Source organism: Motacilla alba, chromosome 2 (genome assembly GCF_015832195.1).
Source record: "Motacilla alba alba isolate MOTALB_02 chromosome 2, Motacilla_alba_V1.0_pri, whole genome shotgun sequence".
NCBI lineage: Eukaryota > Metazoa > Chordata > Aves > Passeriformes > Motacillidae > Motacilla > Motacilla alba.
Window position 1 is genome coordinate 24319209 of NC_052017.1, and position 27291 is coordinate 24346499.

At 39.0% G+C, this 27291-nt stretch overlaps 1 protein-coding gene across 6 annotated transcripts in view; it reads left to right on the forward strand.

The window, feature by feature from the left end:
• The window catches only part of PPP1R9A (protein phosphatase 1 regulatory subunit 9A), a 131355-nt gene that overhangs the window by 97266 nt on the left and 6798 nt on the right, over positions 1-27291 (forward strand). For 3 of the 6 annotated variants that reach the window (XM_038129513.1, XM_038129512.1, XM_038129514.1), the window contains exons 8-18: positions 4859-4912; positions 6757-6986; positions 8365-8461; positions 8593-8764; positions 12926-13083; positions 13657-13957; positions 17970-18057; positions 18156-18233; positions 21402-21600; positions 24153-24272; positions 26127-26150. In XM_038129513.1, the coding sequence (XP_037985441.1) occupies positions 4859-4912; positions 6757-6986; positions 8365-8461; positions 8593-8764; positions 12926-13083; positions 13657-13957; positions 17970-18057; positions 18156-18233; positions 21402-21600; positions 24153-24272; positions 26127-26150 (1521 nt within the window). The remainder of the gene's footprint in view (positions 1-4858; positions 4913-6756; positions 6987-8364; positions 8462-8592; positions 8765-12925; positions 13084-13656; positions 13958-17969; positions 18058-18155; positions 18234-21401; positions 21601-24152; positions 24273-26126; positions 26151-27291) is intronic. The other 3 variants (XM_038129515.1, XM_038129516.1, XM_038129517.1) reach the window with 3 other exon arrangements.

A 27291-nucleotide genomic window follows, 5' to 3' on the forward strand; every position in this document is an offset into this window, starting at 1 on the left:
CATACTTCAAGATGGTATTTTACCAAAGTTTTACCAAGACTGTGCCAAGTTTATGGTTAGGGAGTATAGTATCCACCTGTACTAACTGTGGTGTTCATTGTGGTCACTGAATTAATATAATTTCACATACCAAAGTATGGAGGGACATTTCTTCTGTACTTTAGGCTGTGTGTTTTTGATGTGGCTTCTTTTTAAGGTTTCCTGAATTCTCATTCAAATAAAGGTATGAAACAATGGATTGGATGGTACATGAGCTTCCAGTAATGGGCTGAGTGATGTTTTTTTAAACACAGGAAGATAGAAGGGTGAAAGTAGCCTGAACCTCATAGGAGATTTAAGCAGCAGAACCTGGGCCCAGATGGGTGTATTAAAATACCCGGACTCCTTTTTTATCCTTCTCCACTTATCCTCTTGCCTTCACTCAAACCAGATATTTCATCTTGTATAAATATATTGTTACTACCCTCTAGTGAGAGGCATGTGTGGAAAGTAATCAGTCAATGAGCAAGCAGTCTTTCCCTTTTCTGCTGATAGCCCTCTCAGCCATGGGGTACCTACTGTTATTCATTGTTGGTTCCTGGAAGTTTTTTACATTACTTAAATTATGATTTTCTCACTCCATATTTTGAGTTTCATGCTCTTACACGAATTAGCAAAACATTTTACTTCATTTTCTAATCCTTTGCATCATACATAGATAACAGTCTCAAAATGGTGGCAAGGTGCTACCATTCTCTGCGTGCCAGCGAGTTTTCCAAGGCTGTGCAAAACACAGATGCAGTGATGGGCAAGAAGCTCACCTTTGAATAAACCACCTTTAAATCTGTCCTTGCATACAGTTTCCATAAACTCAGGCTATTGCCATACTTGAGCTTGTCCAGAGTGATTTGAAGTTATTTGCAGACCTGTCTTCTGTAATGGCCTTAAAAAGCTGTTTTAGCGCCCAAATGAAGGTACTTTGGGCTCCTTGAGTGTAAGTGTAGATGAGAGCCTGAGAAGAAAACATTAAATGCTCCTGCCTAAGAGTGGGCTCTTTCAGCAGCCCCCGCAGTTACTGCTGTTCTGAGCACACCACTTTTGTTCCACGGATTGTCTTTAAGAGTACACAGCTGCGTTTTGTTGGCTGATGCCGAGTGAGTACATGTATTTTTCTTGGTATTTGCCCTGAATTCTTTCAACACTGGAGGACTTGTTCATGATCACACTGCACAAGCCCACACAGTGTTTTCTGGAATTGTATTTAAAGAATAACTGTTCTTTCTTGTTCTTACTCCAGAGATTAATGAAAGTATTAGGCAAATGGGTAGGACATAATCTTTAAGCATAATAGTTTGACCTAATTAGTTGAATTCAGTGTTTGCAACAAAAATCATGTTCCCATACTCTGAGAGAACTCATTTAAAATGCCTTGCTTTTGGAATGAAAGTCAGAAGAGAGATGGGCATTCCTGGGTGAATCATGGTACTTTTGAAAGTCTTGTTTCCTGGCTGTAAAGCAGGAAAAATAGAACTGATTTTTCTTAACTGCTTTGAGAGAAAAAGCTAGATACTTTATTTTAGCTGATGATTGAAGAGAGACAAGATCTGTGGGGAGAAGGGACATTTATATAAGAATTAATTATTTCATATTTTAATGAGGTATATGAAGAATGGATGATCATTATATGCAAAAATATATAATGATTGCGTAAAAATTGTCATGGTGATTATTAGATTCTCTCGCATACTTTCCTTCCCAGCATACTCCTGGTATTTTAACATTTGCTAGACTTTCATCCCATTCTACCTTTTGCAGTCTTGATGAATTCAATCCATTTTCTCTCTGAAAGTTACCTTTTATAACAAGTTTTATTGTTTTGTAGAGAATTAATCAGCTTTTCAAGACATACTTGAATAGGAAATGTGCCAAAAATTACTGAAAATGTCTTTGTTAAAGTGAAGCCTTCACAATTTTTTATTGACTTAAAAGCCAAAAAAAAAAAAAAACACCCACAAAATAGTATCTGCCAAGAATTTGTCTGGCATTAAATAGGACATGGAATAAAGATTTCTGGTCCCCTGTTAGTAAACTTGCGTAAAAAAATTTTAGCTATGGTGTCCAGATTTTCTTGCCAAATATTGACCTTGCCTGTTGTTTAGTCTAACCTATAAATGTGTTAGCATTTCTCATCTATTCTATAACCATAATTAGTTCTTAAAAAAAAAAAAAAAGCACATATCCAGCTATACATTTTTCTGTTAAGCAGAAAAGTGTCATCTTTCTTCTGCCTCAGTGGGATCTGCTGTACCATGTACTGATCCAATGATCTGACTGGGTACTCAGTATTCATTTTTTTTAACTTAATAACAGAGAGCACAAAAATAACTGTTAAAAACCATCTGTACCTGAGCAGATTGTCATTTATGCAACAATTTGGAGTTTATTTGTATGTAATAATAAGCTCTTTAAGTGCTCCGTATGGATTTGTGGGGTTTCAGAAGAGATGGGAGTGGGCTGTCAGCAGGTAGCCTAAGGCTTTGAGTCTTGGCTTTTTGATGCCATTATTAAGTCCGAAAAGGGGAAAAATCTAGCTCATCCATTATTCCCCTGATTTTATCTCATCGCAGAACGGTGTAGCAGAACTAAGCAAAGGTTAGGCATTTTATAAACACCATGATGTTTTGAGATGGTTCTTTAATAATTTTTCACTATTAACAGGAGTGCAATGGGGAGAAAAAACAGTTCTCAATCTCTGAAAATTGTAGAGCAGAGGTTGGAATGACTGAGCTCAAAATTGCAAGTAACCTCTTGCAAATGCTAATTAAAGTATTTTTTCTTCTAATATGTATACAAAAAGGTGTATGTCCTTCTCAGCTTCCTGGCCTACTAGGTGCAGTAGCTTCAATGGCAACTCCGTGCCATTAGACCAGCTCCAGGGCTGCCAAGTGCCCTGTTCCCAGCTGCCCTGGCACTTCTCCATCCTGGAGCAGTAGCCCTGCTCCCCTGTGGCACTTGCTCAGGAGCCCCGTGACCCGTGGGTTACCTGTGTCTCTGCAAGCTGCTGTAGTCAGTTCATTTCATTTGAAATGGAATCTTGCATCTGCTCTCACTGAGCGCAGGAAGAGTTGTGCCTCTTTTCAGTGCAAAGTCAAAAAGTGAGCATTAGTTACAGATGATTGTGGGGACTAGAAGTTCTCACAGTCTCCTCTGGAAACCGTGACCAAGAAATGAGTGTTGGAAAGAAGATTCCTAAATGGTGAATCGATGTCTCCTTTATTCTGTCCAGCACAAATTGAGGACTTCTCCACCTTAAAGGACTAGGCTTATTCAGTAGGTTAATTGAGGCTGATTTGCAAACCAAACTGTATCTGAGAGTGTGCATTTCCTGTGCCATAAAAAGAGGCATTCAAGAGACTTCATGAAAAGGGAATTTCTAAATTGGCTTAGAATTTTTCAGAGATACTTGTACTGGTCAGCTCAGTGATTGCTCCTGTTACTTTGAAAATTATTCTTCTCGCCCAGAAGAACTTCTTTGATTAATTTGCACATTTTCTTACTGACAGCTGGTTCTTCAAGAATGTAGCCATTGCTTCACCAGAGATGTTAGTTTCTGGTTCAGTACAACGACCTCATATACTTTATTAACTCACATAAACTATTCCCAAAAGCTCATGTTTGTCTTGTAAGAGAAGTGACCTGCATGTAAAACATGCTTTTCCATAGCTATTCCTCCTATTCATAAATAATGGACGATGCCTTATCTCCAGTGCAGTGCTGGCTCAGGCTGTAATTCACTTTTTGACCTTGCCCACAGCTCCATGCCCAAGGTACCCGAGTCACTGATTCAGTGTGAGGTTCTGGGGCCTGTCAGCAGTTTGTCCATGCTGCCTGCTTTAAACAGTACAGCAGCAGGGATTGGGGTGCAGGCCAGTGTTGGGTACATGTGCGTGGTCAGTGCTGTTTGGATTAGGGTTGTGCTGTCAGAGCTGTGGTTTGCTTTGTGCTTCAGAGTGTTCCTGGAGCCTGTGAATAGCAGACCTTTGTGGTAAAACTAAAGGTGTTTCAGGAAATTGCCTAATACACTCAGAGTAGTAGACTGTAGTGAGCTGTTCACTCTACAGGAACAGACTAATGTAGGTTAGTACAGAAGAAATCCCACAGCAGGTGTGCAGGTGGGTGCCAGGTCCTCCACACCAACCCTTTCCCTGTACAGATCCCCTGTTGTTGTGGCTGCTTGATGATGTATCTACAACCTTTAGCACACTGCCTGGGCTGTTAATCCGCTTGCAATCACTTTGTTGCTTGAGTGCTGTTGCTGTTATTTACAGTTTCCCTGTGTAACTGCCCTCAACTGAGATTAGCTGGCTTGTGCAGAGTAACTCCAGCTATTGGTGAAAGATAGCATCAGTTTACCTTTCTTCTTGCATGAAATAAATGTGTGGAATCTTCCCTCAAGGTTTTCCTGACTTCTTGAGATGTTAAATCACTTATTTCCATATTTGCTTATTTGTAATGTGCCTGCTTTAATCAGTGCAGTGGGACTTTCAGCACTGGGACGTATTTCTCATTCACATCAGAGGAGAGCAAAGCCCAGCAGGATTACATCTAATTTTTTTAAACATAAGACATTTGGTTTTGCTAAACAGATTGGATGTTCTGATTTGAAATTATGAGTGGTTAGACGGCATCCTATCTTTAATTAGGTTGCACAGACTGAGTCATTTTGCAAGCTAGACATTTTAATTTACAATCTACTGCACTGCAGCAGTCTTCGGGGCCTTCTGCTATGTAATAAGGTATTCAACTTGCAGCACAGGCTTTAAAAATACCAGAGTACTCTCTGTGACTTCACTTGTTTATTTTATGTTTTCAATTCTAGTTGCAAATCAAACATGCAGTTACAGAAGCTGAAATTCAGAAGCTGAAGACAAAGGTAAGAATTAATATATGGTTAATACATAATGTTTTTTTCTTCGTGCAAAATCAGATCTGAAGATGTATCTTTATGTGGGTGGAGAAGTCACCATCCTTATTAAAGGCTGATTAAGAAGCGCAGTGGCTCAGCTAAATCTTGTCTCGGTGTATATTCTTTGTTCCAAGTTTCGAGTAAAAATCTTAAGTGCTGCTATTAAAAGAAAGTGCCAACTTTTGTAGCTTCAATTAAACATATGTTTTAAGGGGTATCATAATGACTAAATGGCAGATTGCTAGTTTTAAAATTCTGATGTATTTTTTTCAGGTTTTAAAATTATATTTGGATTGAATGTTCAAGTTGAAGTTAGTAGGTTTTTATTTACCAGTGATGTTAAAGTATCCCTGCGCTACTTTGCAATATCAACATTTTTTAAAAACATGATTCATTTAAAGGTATTTAATAGAAATTATTTCTATATACAGACGAAAAAGTGTTGTTTCATATTGTTGCAGCTCTCTTTAAAAGATAGACTAGGAAGGAAAAATACGATCAGTTAAAAGAAAACATAATCTCACAATCAGTTGCTAGTTAGTAAATTAAATTTGCTATAGCAATAAAAAAGAATTTGGCTTTTTTGTACTAGGGTAACCTTTATGGGAACCTAACTGATTATTCAGTTTTTCAGCAATACTAGGTTTTATAATGACATCCTTCTCTTTGAGTCTGAGTACATTATAAAGGAAATAAAAATAAGAAAAATAGAAAATTGTACTTCAGGAAAAGATTGTAGATTATTGTTTCTTTCAAGCAGCATTTACACTCACTATTATTTTGTATTTTGCATAGTGTTTATCAAATCCGCATAAATTACTGTTTAAAAAAAATCAGAGTGCAACTGTTTTCTGTAAGGACAATTTCTGTTGTCCTGTTTCAGTCCAGAAAGTCAAAAATCTTTTCTTCCTCTGCTTTCCAGTTCTAATCTAGCAATTGGAGCCACACAGTCGATCCCTTGGGATTGTGCCAAGGCCCATTGACTTGATGGCATCAATGTGTGGGTGTAAACATTCCTCTGTGCAAATCCATTTGCAAAATTAGGGTTAATGTGCCTTTTAGTGTTGGACCTTTTTACCTCATCTTTTCAATAGATCTGAAGAAAATGTGACTAATTTAGGTATATTACTAATAAAACTGCAAACAAGTTAATTTTTTTTTAGTGTGTATCAACCCTAATGCTAGCAGAACTGCCTAGAGCAAATCAGAAACTCTTGGTAAATAAACAGGGATGTTAAGGCATTTTTTGTTTACTAATTTATAGGAGCTAAATCCCACAAGATGCTGTATAACCTACCCTTATCCAGCACCAAACACCGAAACCTGCAGTAGCTTCAGTTAGCAAATGAGAACACTAAAAGAAAACAAAAAAATCTGGAAATCAAATTCCCCCTCCCCAAAATAGGAAATGTCATCATTTTCTGAAAGTGTGTGAATACTTTATAGCACCTGAGTCACATGCACCAAGCAAAATGCATCCCATGTGCTGGCTGATTAACCCTGCAGTTTGCCCGGGTACTCCACTATTGACATTTTTAAATGTCAGCCAGTCAAATAGGTTAGTATAACCCAGAGAAGCACAGAGGCTGCACTGGAACACTGAGCAAAAACTCTGCTTGGTTTTATGAGGAAGAATATTACATGTATCAGCCTGTTTTCTTTGTCCTGGAACACTCTTCCCTCTGCTAGCGTAGTGCTATCATAGTTACTGATTTACTGCTTCTCTCTATTTGTGTTGTTTGAATTAATCCTGAGCTATTAGGCTGCACTTTGCAGATTTTTATGGACTGCATCTCCACTCCTTTGTTCAGCTGCAGGCTGCTGAGAATGAGAAGGTGAGGTGGGAATTGGAGAAGACCCAACTCCAGCAGAACATTGAGGAGAATAAGGAAAGGATGATGAAATTAGAGAGTTACTGGATTGAGGCACAAACCCTGTGTCACACAGTGAATGAGCACCTCAAGGAGACGCAAAGCCAGTATCAGGCTCTGGAGAAGAAATATAACAAGGCAAAGAAATTAATCAAGGATTTTCAGCAAAAGTAAGCAGCTACACCAGGCTCAGCAAATGACTTAGTGGCCAGTTAGAAAACATGTATGTGATGTATTTTGAAATATGAAACCCACTGTTAAACATCTGTAAGGTAAACACTATTTTCCACTTTTTTATTCATGAAAAGCATGGACTCTTTCTGTTATGGAAAAATGCTAGTATTCAAGCTGTAATCATGCTGTACCTAAATAAAGACTTAGTCTGTAATATTCCAGGTTGGGATGTTTCAGAATTAGGAGATAGCTCAATGTAATTGCAAACAACTGAGAGTAATCACAGTAAAGCATTTGATTAGCAAAGTTTGCAGCAATTTATATGGGTATTGTATCAGCTGGATTCATTCCTGCTGTGTACTAATGTAACATCAAAAAGAATATTGCTTTGTTATATTTTACATTTTATTTTTCTTCTTCTTGTAGATGCCAAGAGTGTTTGAGCTGAGTTGAGCTAACTGATGATTTCCCGGCCCCCTCAAACATGTTTCATGTGGTCCCCTCTCCCTGGTGGCTAGCAAGAATGATAACATCTTACATTTCCATAACAGCTTCCATTCCCCAAATTACTTTTTTTTTTTTTTTTCAGCAGCAGCTTTTTTCATTTTCTGCTGAAATACGCTTATTTAAAGAGGAAAACTCGAAGACATACAGCAATGTCAAGTGATTATTGGGATTACAGAAATTAATATCCTGCCCCATTAAAAAGAGGCTTAGATTATCAAAATATAATTACCTGTTTTGGAATTTCGTGACTGTTCCAAAACTAATTTGTATCCTGTGTGCTTTCTATCACAAATTTCTTTTATATTCAAAATAAAAAGAGATAGGGCAAGTCACTAGAATGAATTCGGATAGCTTTCCATGGACATTCTGCTTTATATTAGTAAAAGATCTAGTCAGCTGTTTTTAAATTCCTCAGACTCCTTAACTGACGTGACGTATTTCCTTTAGAAAATTCAGTTTGTACCTGCAAACTTACAGGTTGTCCATTCTGTGAAGGAGCACAGTCATGCTCTAGTAGAACAGAGACTTTGCTCTATGTCCTACAACACAGAACAGCATAAACTAAGCTACAGTGGTTTTATTGTAAACACAGATTAGGAAAAGAAAGCAGTTTAACTGTTTTGATTATTAGTAAGAACTGAGATTTTTATTTTTTTCCAGATAAGTTGCTCTTGCCATTTTTATATTATTGCCTAGCATATTCACTTAGACTAATTGCTTAGGGTTTTGTCCTGATTGCAGTTTCACAGTTCTTACTAAGTGAGTGATAAATTATTTGGTAAGGACAGATTTTTCTGATGAGTAGCAAAACATTTTTTTTTCTGATTGCTTTGATGACAGCAAATACATCTTTTTTTTTCCCCTAAGAGAACTTGACTTCATCAAACGCCAGGAAGCTGAACGAAAGAAAATAGAAGATTTGGAGAAAGCACACCTTGTAGAGGTTCAAGGCTTACAAGCTCGTGTGAGTAGCATTTACTGTTATATTTGAAGAATGAGGCAATTCTGCATGATATTCTGGAAAAACAACATCTCTCATGGGGAGGGTGAATTGGGATGTATATTGTTGGTAATACTGCGTTGTATTTTTTTCAGATACAAGACTTAGAAGCAGAAGTTTTCAGGCTAATGAAGCAAAATGGAAGCCAGGTTAACAATAACAACAACATTTTTGAAAGGCAGACATCTTTTGGAGAAGTTTCTAGAGGAGATCCAGTGGAAAATCTAGATACTAAGCAAGTGACCTGCCTGGATGGCTTAAGTCAAGGTTTGTTTGAACCAAATCGTAACTGCTAGGAATCATAGAATAGTTTGGATTGGAAATACCTTAAAGATCATTTAGTTCCAGCCCCTTCTGCCATGGGCAGGGACAGCTTTCACCAGACCAGGTTGCTCAAAGCTGCCTCCAACCTGGCCTTGAACGCTTCTGTGGATGGGGCAGCCACAGCTTCTCTGGGCAACCTGTTCCAGGGTCTCACCACCCTCACAGTAAAGAATTCCTTCCACATATCCAACCTAAATGTCCCTTCTTTCACTGTGAGCCATTACTCCTTGTCCTGTCACTACAGTTCCTGACAAAGAGTCCCTCTCTGGCTTCCCTGTAGGGCCCCTTCAGATGCTGGAAGGTTGCTATGAGGTCTCTGCACAACCTTCTCTTTTCCAGGCTGAACAGCCCCAACTTTCTCAGCCTGTCTATATGGGGAGGTGCTCCAGTCCCCTTATCAACATCGTGGTCTTTCTCTGGACTTGATCCAACAGTTCCATGTCCTTTTTAGGCTGGGAGTCTCAGAGCTGGATGCAGCATTCCAGGTGGGGTCTCATGAGAGCAGAGGGGCAGAATAACCTCCTTTGAGATGGCACCCTGCTTTTTATGAAGCCAGGATTCCTGGAAACTGTAACATTATTTATTTCTCTGTTGAAAAAAAAGCAATACATTATGAAATAAATTAATTTCTAGCAAGCCCAGAGGTGTTTTATTAAAATTGATATTTTAGCCATCATTTCAAGGATGGATGCTAACAATATTGCCTTACAAACAAATCAATATGAATTACTTTTTTAACAAGTTACATGTATAAAAAAGAGCTAGTCCTGCTGAAAGGGTGTTAGGTGATATGTAGACCTTGTGCAGTTGGTTTCCACAAATCTTCACAGACCTGTTTTTTTTCTGTCAAGTGTTAATTTTAATGAAATCTCTGAAGTTCAGAAAAGCCAGGATGACAAGAAAGTCTGTATTTCTGCCATAGAGACTCACTAAGTGTTATAAAACATTTATTACTTAGAAGTGCTGTTAACACAAATCCTTTCAGTCGTTTGTTTCAGGAGAAGAAATCATGTTTTCTTCACTAGACTCAGAAAAATGATGCTTATATGTACTGTTAACAATGTCAACACACATCTATGGCTCAAGAGCTAAAATCCAGGAATTTCTACATGTGAAAAAAAGGAATAATTTTAAAATTCATTCTAAAAAGTTGGAAGTTCTTAGTACAGTATTAAAAATCTGCATGTCAGTGCTTCCAAATTATGGTTTTTAATCAATGCATTTGCATGAAAATTTTCAAAGAGCTGCCTTTTTTCATTCCAAAAATGTTCTCCTGGAGAAAGGTTACCAGTGTTAATTATTTCTGAGTGTTAGACTAGATAACCTCTGAATTTAAACGCCGAAGTTTAACCACGTGAATACAAACCAATTATTTGCTAGGAAAAATTGGTAATCAGCAATGATTTCTTGAAAGCAGAAGCTGCGTAGTTAGACCTTAGATTCCAGGCTGCATTTGTGGTTTTAACAAGAGAAAAAACCTCCCTTTTAAAAAATAACTATATCTTTAAATATGCTGCAGCACTCTTTGACGTCCATATACCATTTCCAGTAAATTCTGTGTCAGTTTCTGAGGTCTGTATCAGACTCTGACGTAGTGATACTTGCTCTGCAAAGGGCCTATGTCTCTGTATCACTCCTGTTTAAACCTTTTAAGAAAAGAACTTGCCATCAACCCATGGATGTTTGCAGAGGAGCTATGAAGGGCAGGGGAGTTGTCCACAATGGACAGCTGGAAGCGAGTAGAGTCCCGCTGGGTGCTGTGGGTTGTGCACACTGCCTTTGTGACATTCACACAGGTGCTCCAGTCTCTTTTCTGGCTCATGTTTGGCAAATGTAACACATGCTTCTTGATCAAGCCTCTGCATTAGGTTCCTGCGGTAGGACCCCATGTGGACAGCCACATCGCAGAATTTTGTCCTGAGGTTTGCAGGTCTGTTTTCCATCAAAAAATTAGGGTCTGTAAAAATACAATGTTTTAATTAAAATTGTATCCAGTATGTTTTTGTTTCAGTGTGATCTGAGGTGTTTATTACGTTGTTGCGTGGTCGGGGATTTGGGAAGGAGCAGTGGATGCAGCCTGATGGTTGCAAACATTTGAGTATGAGTGTTCCTGACGCTGCACAGTGCCCTGGCCACGTTCAGCATCCTGCCAAGGCTGCATGACTCCTCAGGCTGTAACACAACCTCACACTGAGCTTAAGGGGCTGCCAGTAACATCAGTGGAAGTTAAAAAGAGAAAATCAAAACCACCATGGTCCACATAATACTTCCTTTGCTTTGCCAGGGAATACTAGACCATGGATTGCATTTCCTTTACAAATATATGGTTTATTCTGAGAGCCCGCAGTGCATGGTAGCCTTCTGGTTTAGTGATCATGAGCTGTGTCTGCTCAGTAGACAATCAAGCTGTTTACTGGCAGGAGTCAGTGGTTTGAAATCGAAACAGTTCAGTGCTGAGGCCAACTTTGACAGTCTCAGACTTTGACATCTCTGTGCAAGTTCCCATTCAAGCCTTTTTGTGTTTGTACTTTCTGGGTGTCTTTGGATACCCAGGGATGCATCAGTTCACAGAAGGAGATTTTAAATTCTGCCAGCCTGTCTTATGGAAAACCAGTGGGAGTACAGGCAAGCTCTTTCCTGCTTCACTGGGGTACTGAAATAGTTCAGATGGAAGAACGGTGGAGTCAAGTGGTTGAACGTCTGGTAAAAGAAAGTCTCATTACATTGACTCTGAGAGTGAAATAAGAACTATTATGACTTTTATGTGAGAGATTTTCCAGACACCCCAGTGAGCTGGGAGATTACTGCAGCATCATGTGAGGTTGTGGGTTTGTGCTGGGAGCTGCCAGCCACTCTGTGCAGAAGAGGGAGCTGGGTCTGGGGGTGGCAGCGCGTGTGGCTGGGGCAGAGACAATCTGACAGCAGCCCAGTTCCACTGCAACAAAGCAGGGCAAGATGGGGTGGAGGAAGTAGGAAGCTCCAGGCCCAGATGGTCTTCTGCTTTAAGAAGGCCCATATAAGCACTTCTGTAAAAACCATTTGCAGTCCTGTGTTTATAGTTTCCATAATTTCAGCAGTGAAATGAAGGGATGTACAAGTCTACACCTGAAAGAACAAATACAAGCAGTTCAAGCTATGACCATGTGTAGTTTTCCTGTGGAGTACTTAGGCCAGAGGCATCATTGCAAGTCAGACAATGCTAATTATTCTGGAGTATCATGTGAAGTAAAATTTAACTCTTGTACATAGTAGAAAAGCAAAAATATCTGTAAGACCAGATTTTAATTTATTAGTGTATTCTGAATGCAGTATATAGGCAAGTATATAGGCAATATATCTGATGGATTATGGTTTGGTTTTTACTGTGAGGGTTGAGAAAAAATCAACCATACGAATTAGACCATACGAATCTATACTTTTTCTAGTATGAAATACAAAATTAAAATATTTTTAGTCTTAGTCACTGCAGCTTTGAAAAATCTTAAATTTGCTGCAATACTCAGAGTTCATTTGAGTCGATGGTTGATAGCTAAGACAAGTACAGCTATGTCAGTTTTAGCTGTAGAGGCAAGTCATATATGAAGTGTTCAGTATACTTTGCTCATGAGACATTCTGGAATCAGGTGTCCTTGAAGCCAGGCAAGTAAGATGGTTCCATTGTTCTGTTCTTTCATATTAAATACGTACCCAGTTTTCATGTATCACACAATGGTGTTTATGCCTTGGTGAAGGAGAACTCTCTGCATGCCAGCTCCTTCTGAGGGAGTCTAAGTGGATCTACTTTTGTGGCTGGTACATCTGAGCTGTGGTCATCTGTGTAGCAGTGGGAATACTTCATTGAATTCTTAAATATCTGCAGTTGATTTTTTGCTATTCCCTTGCTGCATCTGTGCAGATAAACTTGTTCATGCAAATAACTTTTTCTGGGGTCACTATAGGAGTTACGAAGGTACAGGTACAAGTAAAATGTCTTTTCTAACCCAAGTTACTCTGTGATTCTATGCAAAGTGCACGTGCTTGCAATTGTTTGTACAATTCCTTTTCTTAGGAAAAAGTAATGAGAGATACCTCTGTTAAACAGTTTCAAATCACATTTCCATACAGATTTCAATGAAGCAGTTCCAGAAACAGAGAGACTGGACTCCAAAGCGCTGAAGACTCGAGCTCAGCTCTCGGTGAAGAACAAGCGGCAGAGGCCATCCAGAACGCGGCTGTATGATAGCATCAGTTCAACTGATGGGGAGGACAGCCTGGAGCGAAAGGTGAGAAGGGCTCTACCCTCTCTTTCCAGCTTCCTGTGGAGTGCTAGATTGCCCCTGTAAGTCAGTTCCTCCTCTCTCTTTATCCTTTCAGTAGCACAGGCAGTATTTATTCCTCTGTGGCCGGTCTGCTGTGAATTACTTGAGTGATGTGCAAGTCCAGTCTCCATTTGAGTCAGCACACCTGTTTTTTTTTTGGTTCTGTTGCGTTTTAACTGGAATCCTGGTCTTTTTGATTTACATGTGCTTTATAATGCAGAGCGGGTCTTTTCATTTATGCAGGAGGTGAAAGGAGCTTGAATTGTGCATTTCTCTATTTGTTAATTTGTTACCGCAATTGATACAATATTTGCTCATTGTTTTGTCCTATTCTGACTTCATCTGAAAGCAGATACCAATAAACAACACTGTGTTGTACCAATAAACAGCATCAAAGGGTAATGCCTTGAACTGCTTCAGCGTTTCGTACAAATAGAAAGCTAAATAATGAATAAAAGAATTGCATGTTCAAAGTAAATCTTGCTCTGTTTGCTTACTAAGTGGTATAACCTGCTTTATAATCTCTTATACCAACAGCCATCACACAGTTACAGTAGTCCCATGCACATTTCAAAATCACCACTGCCCTTATGCATGAGAGCATCCTCACCAGCATCAGATTCTGGTGCTTCCTCCCTCTCCCCCGTGGCTAGCAGTGCAGCAATCTCACTTGACAACCTAACTGAAAACCAAGAAGAAGAACAGCACCACAAAGGAGGTGTCCTTTCCCCGTATGCTCGGGGAGACACTCCACTTTCCTCTCCTTCAAAATCTGGGCACAGCTCTGAAGCATCTCCTTTGCATCACCCAGCTGGCAGGAATATTTTACAGGATAAAGGTATTACTGTTTCTTTTACAATAAATTGATGCATCATTTTGCTTACTTAACAGCTATCTACTTTATTACTTTTTGTTGTGCAGTAGTACCTTACCAGCTAGAAGGTCATCATCTTGTAATTTCTTTTGCCTACCTGGAAGTAAAAAACTTTAAAATTATCTTGTATGACGGCATAAGAGAAGGACAAAGTTTAAAATGGGATAGGGAATTGCTTACTTTCTTCTTTTCAGGCTTTTTTGGAACTCACTGAAAAAAACAGGGGGAAATTGCCCTTAAGAAAACGTTGTATTGTGTTTTAAAAAAAAACGTTATTTCACCTTGGGTCACCTCCATATTAGAAACACAGTGTACTTACTCAAATAAAGTGATTTTGGCACTGCTACATGATTTTTTTGGAGGGTGTGGAAAGGAGTGTAAAGCAAGAACAGCAGATTGTGGCTTTTGATTGCTGAGAGGAAGCAAAGTCTAGGTTTAATGACCGGTTAGTGGAGATTTTTCATTTACAGAAGAAAATAATTTCTTGGAGAGATTGGCCTCATTGTTACTAATTTGATTCAGACTCTTGAAAGGCTAGGTGGATAAAACAGGGTGCAATCATATGTAGCTCAGGTGTGTGTCTCAGATGCCAGTTTATTATAAGAATAAACAATATGATATGTCACAGGACAGTGAGCTGTCCTTTTCAGGTGCATTTTGAAGTCAGAACTAACATTTGACACCACTTCAGCATTCTTAGCCATGCACCTTGCATTCTGAAACTGTCACATAAGTTTAAATACATTATAAAAAATTGTTCATAAGTGAGGTCTGCAGGAATAGGTCTAGAAAGGTTTATAACAGACTTTGGCTTGCTTGTATCAACTGAAAAGAGCAATTTATTGAAGATTTATGTTTGTGTGACAGCATTATGAAACTTTACTGAATTTAGGAGTAGTTAATATATTGCAAGAATTTTTACATGAGTTCTGAAATTGCTAGTTGCAACTAGGTTAAATTGTTAAGGATTTCAAGTAAAATTCAGTACTTGAGTTTTGCAAGTAAAAATAAGGGTGTGATCATAAGATTGTGACTTTAGAAACTCAGCTTGAATGTGTGATTGGTTTGTCAGGGACGTCCTAAATCCTGCACTTCCAACTGATGTATGAAAAATACTTTGATAAAAAAATTGGTGGAAACTAACCGTGTAGTGCAAGGAATAGGCATTGCCTTCCACCCACTGTGTCACACTTTCCATTTTAGGTTTGAAGAACAATTTCTGTCTAAATATTGCTGTCATGCTTTCCTCATTGTGACTGTTAAGTAAACAACCAGTGCTTTTGGGTGTGTCTAGGTTCTGCTGAGTAATACATTAGAATTACCCAGAGCAATATAATTTCAAGTAGAAAAGATCATATTTAGTAAGTCCTACTAGAAAAAGAAACAAGTTCTTTGGCAGCATGTGTTGCAGCAATGGTATTTTAAATGATTGTCAATTTGGCTGTTAAACTCGTACGGCTCAGAAAATAAAAAAAGACATTGCATTTGTTTTATGTGTTCTGGAGGGGTTTTTTAGAGATGGAAAGAGAGCACCTGTGTGGGCACACACAGCCATAAGTTAGTCTCTCAGTAGCAGAAGTGAGCTTTAGCAAGCTCACATTTGTGTTTTCTTCTTTTTCTTACAAGATCGTGCAGTGTTGTGGGAAGGGCTGAAGTGGCATGAGATTAGTTTCATTGCAAAATGATGAGCTTAGAACCACGGCTTTATCATATATACGTGATAGCTTTATTTTATTCAGTTCTGCCTGGTTTGTGCACCAGCATCCTCCTTTGATAAGGCAGCGAGGTGACAGCAGTGGGCAGTGCTCACTGACGTGAGGCTGCTGCTAGTGCTGTGTGCCCGTGGGCAGGGGACAGCACTAGTGTCTTCCACGTCCGCCAGCCACACTTTACTGCAGCTCACAGCTGGAGGTGGTGGATTAAACAGCTTCTGTGTGATTTATTCTGAGAAACCAGCTTTCACTTACCTTCTCTGAGGAACTTCAAGGAGCTGGGGAACACGCACCTGACTAGGGTGGCCAAAGTCCCGTCCTGCCCAGGCAGGGCACCTGTGGCTCTGGTGCTTGGTCACTGCCATGTGCAGCATTGAGTAATTCCTGCATGCAAGACCCTGTAGGTTCAGATCCACACTGTCACTGAAGGTGGTTTTGGGACCCAGCCTATCCATGCTCTGCTATGTCCCATAGCCAGCACAATTATTTTCCTCAGCAAGTCATCATTATTTCAAGGGTCCTGGCTGGCCCCAGCTGTGTGGGAGGAGGATCATAGGGATACAAGAGCTTGAACAGTAATTTGCCATTCCAAGTAGCTGCTGTGTGTTCCAGCTGAGCTCTCCAGGCTTTTTTTTCCTACTACAGTAGCAAAACATCCATCTACTAAATGCTTTAATTATTTGCCTAACACAAAACCACTGTACTTTATAATTTCTCGACTTTCAGTAAGATATTCCTCGAAAAAACCCTACCCCTTGACCTGAAAGCCACTTGCCCCACTTGCCTGTGAATAGCTAGTGTGAAAATAAATGTTGCAAGTTTTAATTCTTGTGACAATTTTGGCAGTGGTTAAATGAGAAGTGTGCATTAAAGCTGAAAGAGAAACTGTTAGAGGAAACAGGAAGGAAGTGTGCACAGTGTACAGTTGATGCAGAGTGTGCATTGCCTAAAGTTCTCCTCTGCCTCCTCAGCAAATGGATTTCTTCTTTGGAGACTTCATCTTGCTTTTGTCATTCTTTGTATTACTTTCTTTTGTTTTTTGGAATGAGGTTGCTTGTTAGTTGTTCTTGAAATTTATTTGTTTTAACATAAGGATTTGCATTGGTGGAAATAGTATGGCTTTTAGAGTGGGTTTTTAGTGTGGGTATTGCAAAAGGCTTATTTTCCTACTTCTCAGAGGATTTAAACAATTAATTGCACATTAAATCTTTTGCTCAAATGAAAACTTGGGCAGATATTATCTGCAAAGCAACACACAAGTTGCTGTACACATAGTTGACTGTCCTGTGATAGTGCTGTGGTGCTTGAGGTTAATTTTGAGGGTTGAATTTAAGTCAGCAACACTAGGAGAAATCCACAAACCCAGCAGGGCTTCCAGTTAAAAGTTGTGTATGTCTGAGGTCACATTGCAAAAGCCACCAAACCACAAGTGACATGAATGACTGACCTTCATTTGCTTCCTCTAGGGTATTTGGGAACACTCTTTATGTTTAAGAGTCACAGTGTCTGAATTTTTAAACACATAGTAGCGTGCTTTCTTTTAGTTTCTGTATAGATTTCACAGGATGTTTGCCAGACTCAGGTTCATTGTTTTGGCTTTATAGGTACTGCAGCCTGTTTCCTTTTTAGGATTCAATAGCATTGGTAGAAGAGATCAAAAATTGATAGATGCCTCAAGGCAAATTTATTAACTAAGCTACATTTAGGTTTTGGGGAGGGTTGTTGTTTGGTTTTTAATTCAGAATGGTTAGATTTTAGGTTACATGTTCAGTTTAACAAAGATGTTTGGGCTAAACTGATTAACTATTTCAGAGCATGTCCATCATTAAAGGTACCCTGGGCTCCAAAATTAAAAAAACACTTTTAGGAGTCATTTTGGAAGTAAAGCATACATACCAAATGAATTCTGTAAAAAACAAACATAATCAAACTGCTGCTGAATTTAAAAATGGATTCAATGGAATGTTTGCCTATAAATACTTTGTGTTGTTCAATTTATTATATATTCATTAAAACTCAAATCAATATTAACTTTTTATTTTCTTTAATTAAAATTTTTGTTCATTTTTGAATTCTGAAATGATTTATTTTTATTCCTGTTCACACCATCTTCCTAAAAATGAGAATTGCCCTAATTAAATTGTGTACTCACACACATGTACATGTGTGGATATCTAATTATGAAAGATACACAAAGTGTTCTGGATGGAAAGTACCAATTAAAATTAATAATGTACGTTCTTCCATGTACAAATGTATCCTAGATGGTGCCACAAGAGCTCAGGCAACAAGAACAACTAGCCCTACTATAGGGCATACAGAAAAACTAAAGAGAAAACTTGCAGATCTTGGGTAAGCATTTTTTTATTTAAATACTTTTTCTTCTTCATTAAAAGGATTGAAAGTAAAATTTCTAAGATGTTTCCTGATGCTTTCTAATATTCTTACAGGGCTCCCTTGAGAAGGAGTTCAAGCAAGGGCAAGAAGCGGAAAGAGAAAGAAGCTATTAGGGTGGCCTGTGGCAGTAGGTATGGGTGAGACCGGGGATGCAAGAAACTGTGTGCCAGAAACATTGGAAAAACCTAATCATCCTAGCAGATGGAGTATTAACAGTCCCACTAACTTCATAAATAAGTGTTAAGCTTTGAGATAACCTGAGCTTACAAACCTAGATTCCTTGGCTCACAAAAGGCTGACATATAATCTAAAGATACTTGGAGGTTTATAATGACATAAAATCATAAAATTTCTCAAGCTGGCAGTGACTTGCAAGAATCATCAAATCCAACTGCTGCTGTTGTATCCACTAATGGGATTTGCAGAAATAGATTTTCAGAGCAGCCCTACAAGATGCACCCAGTCAGTTAATAATGTCCATGAACCAGGAACCTTGACACAATTCCACATATTTTTTTAAAGCCCCCCGAGTGAGGTTGAGCAGCAGCTGTTCACTGCAGCTTTGCAGCATCCACACTAGGAATGCTTTCAGAAGGGCTTTTTTTCTGAAGATAAACAACTTAAGTTGAAAAATAAGGAAAAATGCTGACTGCATGTCACATCAACAACTTTCAGGCAGTGAGGTCTGATGACACAACATCACCAGCATCAGAACTCTGAATAAATAAATGAATTTTCACAATGACAAGAGGCAATCTCTGCAAAAGCTAGTGTAGATTTTCACTGAAGGCCTCTCCTTACATACCTATGAGTCTGGCAAGATCGCAGCATGATACCTGGTGCCAGGTATGAAAGACAAAATAAATTCAGGAGGGCTAAGCAAACTTAATATGTTCCAAAAGTCTAGAAAGGACATACCAACTCTGAAACTCTGCACATAAAACAGTGCTAAAAACCTACATGATAAAAGAGCTATTGGAAGAAATCAGAGTTTGAATGCTATTCAGAAAAACATTGTGGTGGAAAATCAGTATGTAGCCATTTGTGCAGTTCTGCTGACAGTCTGGTATATGGAGAGCCAGTGACAAGTACATTGTGTAGCTCCATAAAATCAGAAAAGCAAAAGAAACCTTCCGTACTCCCTCAGGCACACTGTGCTGAAGTGCAGTGTTCTGTCTCAGCATACATTTGTACATTTGTATTCTGCAAATATTTGGCAGGATCTTCAGAGATCTTAGGCAGCAGTCATCACCTCTCTGCTGGTGTCAGAAAACGTGTCCCGGTGCGTCTGCTCGCAGCTGACATGGAGTCAGTGATACTCACTGCTGGTTTCCCTAGTGACAGGGAGAGCTTTCTTAAAGCCAAATCTCTGCACTTTATGTGGCTGTGAGGCAGCTATTGCCCTTAGTAGGGTGGTAGACATTGTGCAGCATTTAGATACCAAGCCACAGGGTGGAGGAAATGAATGTGTACTTGTTTGTAAGACCTTGAATGACCCTTATGCCAACACAGGATGTTGCAGATGTTTGGGAGATCTCACAGGTGTCTTCCTTACAGAGAGCAGATCTCAGTGTAGAGATCAGTTGCTTATTAGTCCATGTGATAAACTAGTTCTTTGTGTTGTTTTTAAATATTTCTTTAATACAGTTCAATATCCCAATTACATTTGCTAAAAGCAGAGTTTAATACTGCTTTCAAAGTTGAAATTTGTGAGCATTTGTCATTCTTACTTGACCTCTGCTAACTGGAGTGTAGCTGTTTCAGCATAACTTCTTAAACAGGCATTGCCACTTCTTTTGTTACTGACTCCAAAGAATTTGCCTCACAAGAAATGTGAGGTGTGAGGATGTTCTCTCTGCGAGTCCAAAGGTGTAAGAGCTCTTTGAAAGAAGGAAGATGATGAAAAGACAGCATCCTGTTGTAGTTATGTCTGTTACAGCAACTCATTGATGTAGAATTAACCATGTTTTCAGATGAGTGTTGTATGCACTATTTTGCCATTTCCAGAAGGTAGGACTCAGGATGTGTAAAAAAAATCCCAAATTATTTCCTGAAACTACCACTAATGCTACAGATATGAAAAAATACCCGATTTATGTCAGGAGCATATATTTCCTTGCTTGAAGTTAGGTGATTTGGGCAACAACATGTGTGTTGAGTTTATATGTTCAAGCAAGATAAGACGATGAGAGGGAAGTAAAGGACTGGGTCAGATGCATCCACCTTTCTTTTAGTTGCTAAATGGAGTATGTAGTTGCTAAATGCTAAACGGATTGTCCTTCTGTTTCCATAGGTGGGGGTCCTTTGAGAGCCTCACTTTCATCCTTACAGAAAAGAGGTTTCACAAAATATGTGGTCTATTATTATGTTAATAATGATTTAGAAGCTGTCCAGAAGGTAGATGTTGAGATAGATGTACCTCATGGCTGCTACACAGGGCTTCTAAGAGCAGTGGGATTTTAATGCTCTGATATGCTCTGATAGCATACATGTTGATGTAAATAATATGGTTCTATGACACATGCATAAATTCTTGGAGGCAGACACTTTGCATAATTATTTTTAATTTATGTGCTGTACTAATGGTATATTATATATATATATTCCTTATATATAAGGAAATAAAATTTAAGCATAACATTATAGGCATAATTTAGACATTACCTTTGACTTGATTACTGCAATCTCTCTTATTACAAAGAGAGAATCTGATAAAGTCCCATAGGTGTTTTTGATTTTCCTCCATCAATATTCTTAATATTTACTTAATTTAAAAGCAAGATAATAGTACTTCATGTGTATTTAGCTGTTGTAACAAAGGAACATCTCCATAGATGGATACAGATGCATCTGACTCATTCTGCCTGTGCTCAAAATCCAAGTCAGGATTGGATTCTGGGAACCAGGGCCCACTTGGGTCAGTGCTGAGTCTAATGATTTAATCATGCTGAGATGCCACTGGGGCTCAGAAATGCACAAACACAACGTGTGGCTTCTTGACAGGAGGTGGTTCTCATCCGAACGCTGGGAGTATAGGCATTTTCAGCTGGCATCTGTCTCCATTTGCTGGATCTGTGTTGTCTTAAGAAAGCTTGAGTTAGAAAAAGAATCAAAAGAACATGCTTTTTTTCTTGTGCTGAAAGAGATATTTTGGGCATGCCCCTACCAGCTGCATGCCACTCAGTTCTTTAGTCACAGCTACAGGGAATGTCACTCCTTACAATTAACTGCCTCTGTGGCATTTCGTTTCCCCTTCTTTTATAATCTAATGCATATTCCTGCTCCTTTCTCTTAAACAGGACTGTCAGAGAGATGCTGCAGAAACCAGCAAACCCTAAATCTTTAGCAGAGCGATCCTCCTCTCTCCCACACTGTGTACCATTCACATGGTATGGAGAGAGCGGCAAGGGATCCAATTCTTCCAGCAACCTGCCGTCGCCTACCAGCTCAACTGAACCTTCCTCTGAAAATTTAAGCCCAGCTAAAAAAGGGTCGAAGGTAGAAAATAAAAACTACCTTATTCCCACTGTGTTGAGTAGCATAATTGGCTTTGTGATTCTGGAAAAAAGAACAGGCCAATATGTGGCTACTGCAATAAACAGTGCATGGTGTTCATTGTACGGTAACAGCCCATCCAAACAGAACATCTCTGTCATTGTACCATTCCCTGTTCTACCTTTTTTACTCTGTCTTAATGTACATTATTCCAGTAAACTAACTGTGCTGTGCTGTACCGTAACAAAAGCAAGTGGTGCCAGTGGAAATTAGCATTTGGATCCACTGAACAAATGCTAGATTTGTGTATTCAGTTATGGATCTTTTCTTCATTCTTCAGGACTGGTAGTGGGAATACCCATGTTCAAATGAGGTCTTTGCAAGCGAAGAAATGCCGTATGCTGTCAGTCTTCTGCCTTTTTCCCCCCAGTAATGAAATCTGTTTGTCATGCATGCTGGATGTTGGATTTAATTCTCTGTATGAAGATGCTTGAACTGTAAATATGAAATATTGCAATTTAATACATCTGTGTGATTCCTTTCTATGTGCATGAATGTTTCAGCATGACAATTCCTTAAATAACCCTTATTTATAGTATTATACTTAGCTTTCTCATGGTTTTTTTCACTTCTGGAAAATATTTCTTTGCCTGTAACTTCTTGTGACTTAAAGCAGTTGATTTTTTATATTTGTCTGGTAAAAAGAAGCAGATATAGTTCTCAAGTTTGTATAAGAATATGAATCAGAAATCTCATTTCTCTGTCTTCTACTACCAAGTGCATGTTTATAATAGCAGTTTCCACAGGCATTTCATACTTTTTTGAAACCAAAAGCTGTTGATGCATTGCTTCTGCTGTGCTCTTGGCTGTGCAAGGTCTTATCTGTTCTTGTGTTACCTGGCAGGGAGAGCAACACAAGGCTTAGTCCAAATCAGATTGATAGAGAAGACCACCACTGAAGTCTCTGAACAGAAATTATCTGCTCTTTCAGGGAAAAAAAAACTTAGACCCGTAAATCCTGTTTATATAGTTAAGAAAGCAATGTTTAAAAATAGTTTTCAGATAGGGGAAAAAGCACACCCTTTTAGATAGTGTTAGGCTGAGGTTGTGGGGGCTATCCTAATTATTGCCAGGCCTTGGCTGGCTTGTGGTTTTGCTGTAGAAAATTAAATTTGAAAATTAAAATCATTGTAAAGCTAAAGCTTGCAGAAAATAGAGGTGAAAGAAAAATCAGAGTACTTAAAAAAGAAAAATATGTTTTTCACACAACAGGAGGTAGAGCTGCTGAACTCCTGGCCTAAGAACGCTGTGTGGGCTAAGGAAGCAGCTAAGGAAGCTGCTCAAATTTTCTTCTCCTCTATAAAGAGCTGGGAAAAACAGAACAGGAATTCTAAATGTAGGTGAGAGAAAAATGGTCACAAAAATATTCTTATGTTCTCTGTAAAGTTCACAGGCTCTTAAATTAAGAGTTTCTGTGCTGCTATTCAGGCTTTCAAAGCACAGCATGATACCAATATTTAGTTGGATTTCCAGCAAAACTAAGAGGACCAACATTTGATATTTTTGGAAGTCTTCCTGTTTTCAGGAAATACACATCAAATATTTGAGAGGGGCAGATAGAAGGATAACTTTTTTGTATTGTTTCTCTTGTTTCAGTTTCTAAAGTGACGTTCAAAGATGATTTGGATTTAATACACATTAAGATGTTAGAGTAGAGAGTAGAGGTCTCTGTATTGTCAAGTGTGTATTCAAGTCAAATGGAATATCGTGGTGTCCCTAATCTTTCATATATTTTGGTTTTTTCATTGTTCTCCCTCTAATGTGAAATACTTGTTAATTTTTGTCTTATTCTAATGGTAATTTTGTTGTATTCCTGAAAAATATGTGCCAGCTTTTGCTATTGTTTGCTGTAAGATGTGATATGTCTCATTGCATTGTTAAGAAAAAACAGTTTCTTTTGTGATTATTAGTTCAGTAATAATATTCACTATCCAAAGATACTTTTTACTTTCAGTTTCAGTTTTTTTCTAAAGGCATAGGCAAGGAGGGAGGATCCTTTCACTTTTCAAGGAGATTATTTGGGACTCAGAAGTGGATTCACAGCATATTCTCCTTGCTCTTTCAACAGGAATTTTCACTTCTCTCTGTTCATTAATTCTCTGTCCTATTCTTTGTGCTACTGCCTGTGCTACGCTTCTCCTAAGTATTTGTAGGACAGCAAATGCTAGTGATTAACCTGCAGAAGCAGTAATTTAGCTCCAGGATGAGAGCCAGCATCTTAAGAGTCTGAAAATTGCTTTTAGACACTTTTGTTATTCATTGAGGCATTAAGCTGGCAAAGGTGTCTCATGAAGTAGAGAGTGGTAAAAATACCGTGCATCCTGTAAATAGTAACACTGTAAAACATTAGGCTTCCTCATGTGTACTGTGATTGGTTTGGTAAATGATTGAAATCACTCCTGAGCTATGCCAACATGGAAGACAGAAAGCAAATTTCCCTTTTAGATGCATCTAAACAATGATTTGTTCATTCTTACTCCTCTTTTTCTCCACAGAATTTCACATTCAATGATGATTTCAGTCCCAGCAGCACAAGTTCAGCTGATTTGAGTGGTTTAGGAGCAGAACCTAAAGCACCAGGCTTCTCGCACTCCTTAGCACTGTCATCAGATGAGGTATGCAGATGAAATTGGTTAATTTGGGAAAAAGTTGTTTTCTTTTTCCTGAGGAATCTTGCTTGATTACTCAAATAATAAAGGAAAGGTTTTAGGCAGTAGGATTGGAGACAGAAATTAATCTTGGTTTCTATATTAAGATTTTTCTTGTTCATATAATAACAACTTAAAATACTGCTCTATGGTACTGTCGCAGGGAAGTGGAATGCAGTTGGTGTCCTAAGAGATGCTATATCCTCACACCTGCCAATACATTTTTTTTAAGTGTGTATATATGGACATAGATATACATATAAATACACTTAACTAGGCCTGGGACAGTTGTGATATACCAAGCATATAGTACATTTTGGTAAATGTAGTTGAGATGTAAGGCACCTTCACCTACCCCAGTTTTTACCCTGGCAGAATGATCTGTCCATGCAGTAATTGTGTGTTACTGTACCTGAATGTGTGTGTATTGATTATAACGTGTACGTCTTGATCCACTTTGCATTCTTTGTGCTTGCTTTGCACAGTGGATTTGAAATCAATTACTCCAAACCAGAGTTTTTTCATACAATGATAAAGTAAAAAGGCATTCCTAACCCTGTAAATTGGTGACATATTTGAGCTGAATATAATGTATTCTTAAGATACTAGTTTTGTAACTCAGTTGTGGGTAAGGTTGTATGATTTGGCAGTAGCTAACAGCACATCCTATAGAGTCAAGAAACTTGTGCATTTGTTCTTTTACAAACACTTCATAAGAACTTCACATTTTTCATATGAGATTTGAGCCAAATTGTTTTTACTAGAGAAGGAGAACTTGAAGTATCTATACCTTCTATACCAATTTTTTTTGTTATTTTAATGATAGGTAGGATTTTTATTACTGCCTGCATGGTTTACTTGGGTTTAAAGAATGAGAGCTGTTCCGTGCAACTCTGTTTCCCAAACTGCAAGTCTACAAACCCAGCCATTCTTTTGAGGTTGCTTTTATTGCAGGTAATTAAGGGCAAAAATTTATAACAAAAGGAGACAGCACAGTGGTCTGCATATGCTGTAAATTACTGAAAATATCAAAGTCATCACTTGCATTTTATTTAGTGTTAGTACCATCTTAATAATGCGTTTCATTATCTTACCATGTTTAATTCCCCTTATGTATTTGATTGTGGCAATGCCCTGTTCTGAGTGGTATTGAATTAAAATCTTAGAAATCCTTTCATTTTGCATGTTCAGCTCTCTGCTTTCTTGCTTCTGAAATACCAAGCCTGAGCAGGTTCATAAAAATGAATGTGTTTTCTCCATCCTCTGCTGTGTGCCAAATTGCTGCCTCCAGATGAGGCAGCATGTTCAGCAAGAAACATGGAAACCTCCCCAACCACCCTGGGCAGGGAGGAGGCTGATGCTGCTCCTCAGCCTTCCACAGCACGTTGCTGTGAGCTCTTCTTTGCTCTGGCTTCCTGGGGAGCCCCATCAGCATTTAAAGAAAAAGGAAAAAGGAAGGGTGGGGAGGGAACCCAGTTCTTGCAGTCGGTTCTCCTCTAATTAAGGAGCTCTGCTCTTGGAAATTGGAGCTATTGGAGAGGTTCCCACCAGTTCTAGGGTGTCAAGATCAGGAACTCCAGAGGGATTTCATTGATGAAGTGTCAGATTTAGCTACCAAATCATGTGTGTGGTGAGCTTTCAACATAACCTCTTTGCTTCTGGAAATAATTCTTTTTAAAGAAATCTTGTTGGTTTTAAATAGCTGTATCTGTTTGCAAACCTTGGTGCTGCTGTTGCCTGAACTTTTACATGCTGTTATGTGTTTGGTATTTTGTTTCTATAATGCTTTTCTTTCCGTTTCTTTGTTGCTCCCTCACTCAGAGCCTGGATATGATTGATGATGAGGTGAGATACTGGCGTGCTGTTGTGGTGAATCGCGTGACCGTCGCGTGGCAATGTACTGTCTCTTTTGCAGAGTCACATTTCACGTCTTGTGGTGTTGTGTGGCAAACACCCTTGTTGGCACAGAACACACAGATGTCACTGGCTCCTCTTTCCTTGTCTTGAGTTGCCCTCTCGTTGTTGCTGAGAGTTTTCAAGGCCACAGCAAACTGCAGTTTTTGTGGTATGCTGGAAGCAGGAGGCGGGTCAGTGTCAAAGCAAATCTACCAGACCAGGCATCAGCTGAGCTGAGCTCATGCTGGCAAAAGCAGAAGAAAATGATAGTGTCCAGCCCTGACAACTGGACTGCCAGAAGCTGAGAGAGCTCCCAGCATCATCCAACCTAATGTAAAAACTGCTCTAACAGCAGACAGCTGCTGCAGCCTGTAGCAGCTGCTTTGCTGGCTGCAGCCAGGACAAAATAGCTTTTGTTTCAGGCCCCACTGGCATACCCGTGGGTGGAATAAAGTGGCAGAGCAGTGACATGGGTCTGCTCCAGCAGTTGATGCCACACTTGCCCTTTTTGGTGGGGTTTATGCTCTCACCCACAGCAGCACAACGTGGTGGGAGCAGGGCCAGGGCTGTGGGATCCCTGTGTGTTCCGTACCACTCCTCTGTGTCATCTCGTAAGTCTTCTTCCATAGACAGTATCAGTCTCAGTAGGTGTTCGATATCATCACTTTGAACTCTAGAGTGGTTTTCTGAGGGTTTTATTTTCCCCTTACACTTTTTTAAAAGCTTAGACAAATAATAAAGATCTGTGGATGACTCCAGGAAGTGGAATGTGCAATTCATTGCATCCTTTAGAAATCTGCTAATTTGAAGGAAAAAACTTGTGAGGGAATGGGAGCATACATTGTTTGAATTGTGCCACCTGGCCATTTCAGTCCTTGCTTGGGTTTAAAAGAATGCCAGTTCCTTTTTCTTCTGTGATTCTATAGTTTATTTTGATTCTATGATTCATTCTTAGGTGTCTGGTTAGATAGAGATGTAATATAGCAGTGTGAAACTGTTATTGTAATGCAAAGATAGTCCAGATACCTGTGCTCTGATGCTGGTGGTTTGTGCAGAAAAATGTTGTTACTCATCTGTGTTACCCTTTAAT